The sequence below is a fragment of the Penaeus monodon genome, unplaced genomic scaffold (genome assembly GCF_015228065.2).
Source record: "Penaeus monodon isolate SGIC_2016 unplaced genomic scaffold, NSTDA_Pmon_1 PmonScaffold_9722, whole genome shotgun sequence".
Taxonomy (NCBI): domain Eukaryota; kingdom Metazoa; phylum Arthropoda; class Malacostraca; order Decapoda; family Penaeidae; genus Penaeus; species Penaeus monodon.
The window spans coordinates 5,124-12,422 of NW_023665128.1; the positions used below are offsets into that span (position 1 = coordinate 5,124).

At 57.8% G+C, this 7,299-nt stretch overlaps 1 protein-coding gene across 1 annotated transcript; it reads left to right on the top strand.

Moving 5' to 3' along the window:
• The first annotated feature begins 1,984 nt into the window (after nt 1-1,984).
• LOC119572122 (betaine aldehyde dehydrogenase-like) lies at nt 1,985-2,737 on the top strand. The gene is made up of 2 exons (XM_037919113.1): nt 1,985-2,420; nt 2,574-2,737. The coding sequence occupies exons 1-2, from the start codon at nt 1,985-1,987 to the stop codon at nt 2,735-2,737; spliced, it is 600 nt and encodes a 199-aa protein (XP_037775041.1).
• Nucleotides 2,738-7,299: the final 4,562 nt, after the last annotated feature.

Sequence of the window (7,299 nt, forward strand, 5' to 3'; positions counted from 1 at the left end):
AAGGAATTTCCTCTCGGCGGGCCGCGTGATGACCAAGGGCATCGCAAGCCCTGAAGGCCGAATTGACCGAAGCCCAGGCCCCTCGCTCACCACCGCCCAGGACACGTGGTCGGCCTACCGCGATGCCTGCGCGGAATCGGAGGCGGCCATCTACTCCGGGGGCAGTATCCAGCCGATGATCTACTACGGCGCGATGACGAGCTGACCGAAGCGCGCATCGCGCCGGCTCCGCGATATGCTGCCGGAGCCGGTCGATGTGGAGGAGATCGAGGAAGAGGTGGCCGAGGAGGAGATGGCAGAAGAAGTCCCCGAGGAGAGCGAAGAACCCGTCGAGCCGGATCCGCAGGAGGTTCTTGACGACGAAGCTGGGCACTGAAGCTGTGCAGTCTGTATCGACAAGCAAAGGCCGCGCTCCGACAGAGCACTTCCATGCGCAGCTTTGTCGAGTTGATGGTCCCGGCCGAAGCGAAGCTCGCTGAGGTGTTGAAGAATCAGGGACTGAAGGAGGAATATGCCCAACTGGATCGCCGCGAATCCGACTCGCGGTCGCGACATCGTATTGACCGCCGTGCGGGCGGAGTTCGAGAAGCGCAAGCTGAACGAGCGCCGGAGTATTCGGATACCTCGGTCATCGCGGGGGCGGAATACCTGCGCAAATCAGCAGAGCGCCGATGGCTTCACGAGCCGGCCGGTGGGCCAGATCCTCGGTGCCCTGACCATCGAGAAACCGGGCGCCCTACCGCCTCTATCGATACCTGTATCCGGATCGTGGCCTGGCTACACTGACCGAGGCCTGGATCGACAAGGCGATGGCGTCGAGTAGGTCCGCTCATCCACTCCAATTTACCCGATGCGGCGCACGGCAACCGTGCGCCGCATCTGCTATGATGCCCGGGTATCGACCTCAATGCCTATTTCCCAAACCTGAGAAGGAGCGCAGCCATGAGCGCCGTGGCCACTGAAACCGTCCCCGAATCCATCGAGAAGCGCAATCCCCGTACCGGCGAGCTGATGGTACACCCTCACCGAGCCCGGCGCAGACGAGCTCGCCGCGGGGATGGACCGCGCGGGTGGCCTACGAAAAAGTGCGCAAGATGACCGTGGGGCCGAGCGCGTCGCGGAGACGCTGAAGCTCAAGCGCTATATCGCCGAACACCGCATCCCGATCTCGCAGAAGCTCGTCGCGGAGAATGGCAAGTCGCTTGCGGACGCGATGGGGGCGGGTGTCTTCACCTGCCTGGACCTCATCGAATACTACGCCGCGAATGCGGAGAAGCTGCTGGGGGATGAGCACGTGAAGACGCCGCTGGTGATGATGGGGAAGAAGTCGAAGATTATCTACTCGCCGCTGGGGCCGGCGCTCGTGATCTCGCCGTGGAATTATCGCTGAAAACCGCGCTTACCCCGGGGCTCTGCGCCTTCCTCGCGGGGAACAGCGTCATCATGAAGCCCTCGGAATGGACGCCGATGAAGGGCCTGCTGGACGACATCATCGAGAACCAGCGGCTTCATGAAAGACGCCATGCAGATCGTGCACGGTGGCGAAACACCGGGCAGCAACTGATCGCCCTCAAGCCGGCAAGATCTTCTTCACCGGCAGTGTGCGCGCGGGCAAGCAGATCATGAAGCAATGCGCCGAGCACCTCATCCCGGTCGAGCTGGAACGGGGCGGCAAGGACCCGATGGTCATCTTCGACGATGCGAACCTCGAGCGCGCGCTCAACGGCGCGACCTGGGGCGCACTGGAACAACGCGGGCCAGGGCTGCCCCTCGGCGGAGCGCTGCTTCGTGCAGGCCGGCATCTACGATCAGTTCGTAGCGAAGCTCAAGGAGAAGTTCGCCAAGCTCAGCACGACGGAACCTTCCGGGGGACCGACGAAGGAAACCATGGACATCGGCTGTATCACGGCCCCCTTCCAGCTCGAGAAGATCCGGGCGCAGGTGGATCAGGCGCGCGAGATGGGGGCGGATGTATGGACCGCCTATGAACCGAAACGAAGGCGCACCGAATTTCCCGCCGACCATCGTCACCAATGTGAAAGACGACATGGACATCCAGCGCGAGGAGACCTTCGGCCCCACCATCACCATCGTCAAGTTCAAACAGGAAGATGAAGCCATCTACCACGCGAACGACACCATCTACGGACTCAGCTCCAGCGTGTGGACCTCCGACCTCGCCAAGGCCGAGCGCTTCGTCCGCGCGAAACGATGCGGGCAATGTCTGCGTCAACGACGTCATGGTGACCGAAGGCAATTCCGGCCTGCCCTTCGGCGGGGTGGGAAACAGAGCGGGATCGGCCGCTACAAGAGCGGCGTGGGCCTGCACAAAAATTCTGCAACATCAAGTCCCTCATGGTCGACCCGGCAAGAAGGACAGCGAAGGACACTGGTACCCCTACACCAAGGAGAAATTCCAGGCCCTCTCCGACGTCATCGCCGCGCAGGAACAGGGCGGCATCGGCGGCTTCATCAAGTGGGCCTCGCCGGCATGAAGCTGGACAAGCTCATCAAGCAACAGCGGATTTAGCACGCACACTCTGATCTCAAAGGAATACGTGCTTTGGGCCCAGGAAATCTTGAGACCTTCGGTCGACTAGGTGGACGGTCAGGAGACCCGTCCACAACACAGGGGGAGGAGCCCGTGGCCCTCAGTTGTGGGCCGGTCTCCGGATCGGCCCACCCAAGCGACCGGAGGCCCCCAGCAAAGGGGATCTCAGGCGCTCATTCCCTATAGTCCGAAGGCATGTTCTACAAATTCACGCCCGACGCACCCGTTTCCCGCCTTCACCACAGAAGACAATACATCTTCGAGACCCTGCTCTTCGGCGTGCTGGCCGCGTGGTTCGAGGAGACACCCGCCGGAACCGCGCCCGACCGCGAAGCCCTGGAGCAAATCTCGTCGGCATGCTACGGCCCTGCCGACACCGAACTCGCCCAGCGCATCGCGAACATCTTCCCGGACTACCTCAATCAGAACTATCCCCCCATCCAGTCCTGGCTCGCTGAACACGCCCCCCTTTACACCCGGCAAGATCCAGACCGAGATCGGCTTCGTCGATCAAACCTCGCCGACCTGATGGCCGACGACGCCGTCCGCGCCGCCGTGCGCGCGCGGAGCAAGCTGTTTGGGTAGCAATGGATCGCACTTCTAGCCTTACGTATTCCGAAATCTAGCTTTGAAGAATCAGACAAATACGCAAGTACGAAAACTCCCCCGGATGAATCGCACCTTCGGCCTCGGGAGTTGGAGCCCCTTCGGTCGGGAATGTAGCCCGGCCGGGAAGCCGCCCACAACGGGTTTCAAACCTTGCGTTCTTTCGGAATAATGTTATATGGGGTCGTAATAGGCTAAAAAATTTCTAAGCGACTTGGATGAAATAGAATTGATTAAAGTTTAAAGATATATGATACCAACAGACAAGGTAAAATCAAAACGTTCAAGAAAGGCAAATCCCAAGAAGAAAAACCATCACTACTCCTTTGCCCCAATCACGATATCCTCGACATACATTGAAGAGGTCACTGTGCATTCCGAAAAGCGATAAATCGAAACAAATGCCGGCAAGGCAAAGTACTGACCAAGAGGCCGCAGGATATCTGGGGTGGAAATCTGCTCGCGGAACATTCAATGTGGAACTTAATTCTGCGACAGAATTCGAACTTCTTGAACGGCCTGATAGCGGTAGGGGCATTCAAATTTTTGCAATGTGAGAAAATAACATGCCTAGAAAAAGTATTTCCGCATCGATCAGGCAGCGTTCTCCTAGATTCGCGGAGACGATGCTGCATTGCTTCGGGATCAATCGAGATACATCAATTAAAACGAGGTCAAATTGCTCATCTAGATGGCAAAAATTCAAAACAACGTAGAAAGCAACTTGGCTTACCTCTGTTTTGACACCACGATCAATATGATAGCACTACTCGCCAAAAGTAAGAATTTTACTCATAAGGAAGTATTACATTTTAGAGAGGATTGGTAGAATCAATAAGAATGCGTTTTCAACCCAAGTCTCTTTTGGAGAAGTCTCCACTTTTTGCTCCAATTCATTATCTGGTCATTATATCCGTAATGGGGATTACGAGAGTGCTGAACTAAGAGTCCAGAAGCTGCCGACGGTATGTATCATGTTAAGGGGATGGCCTTTTGGGGGGTTAACTCGCGAGAGTGGCCCCAATATTGGTGACCTGGAGTTTGTTTCAAATCTCCAAGAAGGATTATCGGAGTATTTCCCTTTGGGGAATCCTGGCAGGGAGCCATAAACGCGCGTGCTTTCAATTTGGTGACGGGAAAACTAACTGTAAGTGAAAAAGAAATTTGGGTTGGAGTGTTTGGGATGAACGTGCTTTTTAGTGGCAATTACACAAAGCTACATAACGAATCGACTAATGGGTTTTTCCCCTGGCGTCCCACTGAAAATAGTCTTTAGACGCAAAAAGGATAGATAGTAGTGGCTACACCCAAAGCGTTATTTCCTACTCCTGGGACGATGATATGCACAAGGAGTGGGTTAAGAGGCTCGCAATTGAACTGCGAGACGAAGGCGTCGAAACTGTTCTCGATCAATGGTAACACAGTCCCCGGGGACAATTTGCCAGAGTTCATGGAAAAAGAGATTCGTGAAAACGACTTGTATTAGTAATTTGCACGCCGAATTATCGAATCAAGTCGGGTGGACGAATTGGAGGTGTCGGATACGAAGGCGACATCATGACCGCAGAGGTCTTTACTCAGGGGAAACCCAAACCGTAAATTCATCCCAATTATTGCTAGAGGTGAGTGGCAAGAAGTGGCTTCCGCGTGGCTCAAAAGGGAAGTACTTTTATTGATCTTAGTTGCGATGATAGTTGGAGCAGAAACTACTCGGAAATCTTATAACTACACTTCTCGGTACGCGCAACGCGCCCCCGCCAGTAGTCACCCGCAAGAGCAGTACGGTTTCGAGACACGAGCCCTCCCTACTCCGCCTTACGAACCTGTTACGATTCTGGGGGTAGTCGTAGACGAAGTTCCCAAAAACCCAAAAAAGGATGGAACGAAAGGCTCCGCCTTGTATTCTGTTTCCCTTCCAGCTTAGTCGGACTCCTCCCCAATCTGGGCTCACGTATTTATTCAAACTTGGAACTTCCCGCCGAGCTATACATCGATGCATCGACGCGGAATTGCTGACGTGCGAGGTAATAGAATAGTGCTAGATGGGACAACCCCTGGAGGAAGTTAAAAGTACCATCGAGACACATTTGGGACTATGTATTGGGCGAAAAAAATAAAAGGAAAGAGAGATTCTGGTTCGAAGGCAACGGGAGGTTGAATCGCGAGAGAGTGGATGCCGAAGTCCATTGAAAGGAATGTCAGAGAACTTTCTGAGGATATGAATTCGACTGAAGCATCTAACGTTGGCAGCGGCAAGAGCATGATGTCGAAGGAGTAGCGAACTTGAATGTGTACAGAGATTGTATTGTCCTGACAACCGGCCCAAGGGGGCCCTAGTGCTTATTCCAAAGCCAGGGCCCCTGCACCGCGTCCGCGACCACGTACCCGCCCGCGTCGGTGCCGCCAGCACTTTCCCCATAGCTGCCCGTCCCTTCCGGCAAAGGGGAAGTTCCCAACTGATGAAGGGCTGTTCCTTCGGCGGCTCGACCCGCAGGTCCAGGATCTGCAGGTGTTCCTTGGTCCCGTCGAAGACGACACCGCGCGCCATGCTGGCGCGGTTGGGGTTGGCGGTGTAGGCGAAGCGCACTTCGTAGTTTCCGGCGTGGGGGGGGGTGGGGGTGAAGCGGGCGGTCGTGTCGGCGCTTGCGCGTCGACCTCGGGGAGTAGTCGAAGCCGACATAGGGCGGTACGGAGATTGAGGCGCGCCAGTTCCCCGTGAGCGTGGCACTCGCGTTGTCCAGCACGACGCCCGGCAGCTTCTTCACGCTGGCATAGGGCGCGGGCACGTCTTCATAGCTCAGCCTTCCGCGCTGCTTGCGGAGCGTCCGCTGTAGCGCGGGATGTCGATGTCCTGGATCGCGTGTCCCGCGGCGAGGGCCATCGCCGCGGCGACCCGCCGCCTGGGGCCCCTGATCATGTATTGCGGCTCCATGCGGATGGAGGAGTAGGCGACGTGCGAGGCGGAGACGGGAAGACGACGAAGAGGTTCTCGCATTCGTCCTTCTTCGGCGTGAGCGCGCGATAGGCGATCTCATAGGGCTTCACTGGTACCTGCATGTCGCCCTCATTGAAACACCACGGCAACCGTGTCGCCCCCGGGGGCCCCGGGTCCGTCACGACGAGCGCTGCACATTGTGCGAGTCGGAGTTGTAGGAGCCCATGCCCCATGCTGTCTTCCTTCGTGCGTTTCGTCCTGCAGGTCGACCTGGTGCATCACGTATGCGCCTATCATCCGGCGCGCCTCGCGGATGTAGAGCTGGTGCGGCCAGTGATCGTTCTCGACGAACTCATCCTTCGCGAGGCCCCAGCCCTGCATCTCCGCCTGAAGCTCCGCCGGCACCCGTGGGTCGTTCGCCACGAAGTAGAAGAAACTCTTCACGTAGCGCTCGTGCCCCCCAGATCGCGGCGCGCTCCTCGTAGCTCGCCTCCGGGTAATCCCAGCTCGCGCCGAGTAGTCCGTGGAGATGGGCCCCGTTGTTGTTCGTGCCCGTCTTGCCGTTGCGCAGGAGCACGGGATTACAAATGTCCTTTACCGTCAGCCCGGCACGGCTTTTGAGGTAACGCGCCAGGAATCTTTTCACTCGTCCGGGTCGTAGCCTTCCGGCCTGGGCCAGGGCACGCGGTTCCCCGGGTCCTGGGTCATGCACAGGCGGAAGTTGTAGGCTTGCACCTTCGGGTCTCCCGTGCCCGCCGGAGCGGGGTCCATCCCCTGTATCAGCGGCAGCAGTTCCCCGTCCGCATCATAGGGCGAGACCGCGGCGGCGAACTGGTGCTTCGGCGAGTACGCGATACGCCCGGCCAGCGATTCGCCGTAGACCTCGCTGCCTTCGCGTCCCACCGTGTAGGCCACGCCCCCCTGGGCCATGAGGTCGCCCTCTAGGTCGCATCCATAAAGATGGGCGCGGGAAGGTCTCCCCGCCCGCCTTTAATCGAGACGACGCCCACCGCGCTTCGCCTTCAAACCCATTCAAGGCGCATACCGAAGCGGACGGCAACGCCCGCCTCCGCCAGCCAGTCCCGCAGCGTCTGCTCCGCCAAAGCCCGGCTCCGGGAACCACGCGATGTCCTCGCCATAGTGTTCCCCCAGACGCAGGTAGAAGTCACGGGCCATACGCCCATGACATTGCGGTTGCCATAGCCGT

Bases quoted from the DNA above. Each gene is read 5' to 3' on its own strand.
- LOC119572122 (XM_037919113.1), top strand. From the start codon at position 1,985: ATGAACCGAAACGAAGGCGCACCGAATTTCCCGCCGACCATCGTCACC. The intron at 2,421-2,573 runs GCCCTCTCCGAC...CTTTGGGCCCAG, and splicing joins ACACCAAGGAGAAATTCCAG to GAAATCTTGAGACCTTCGGT.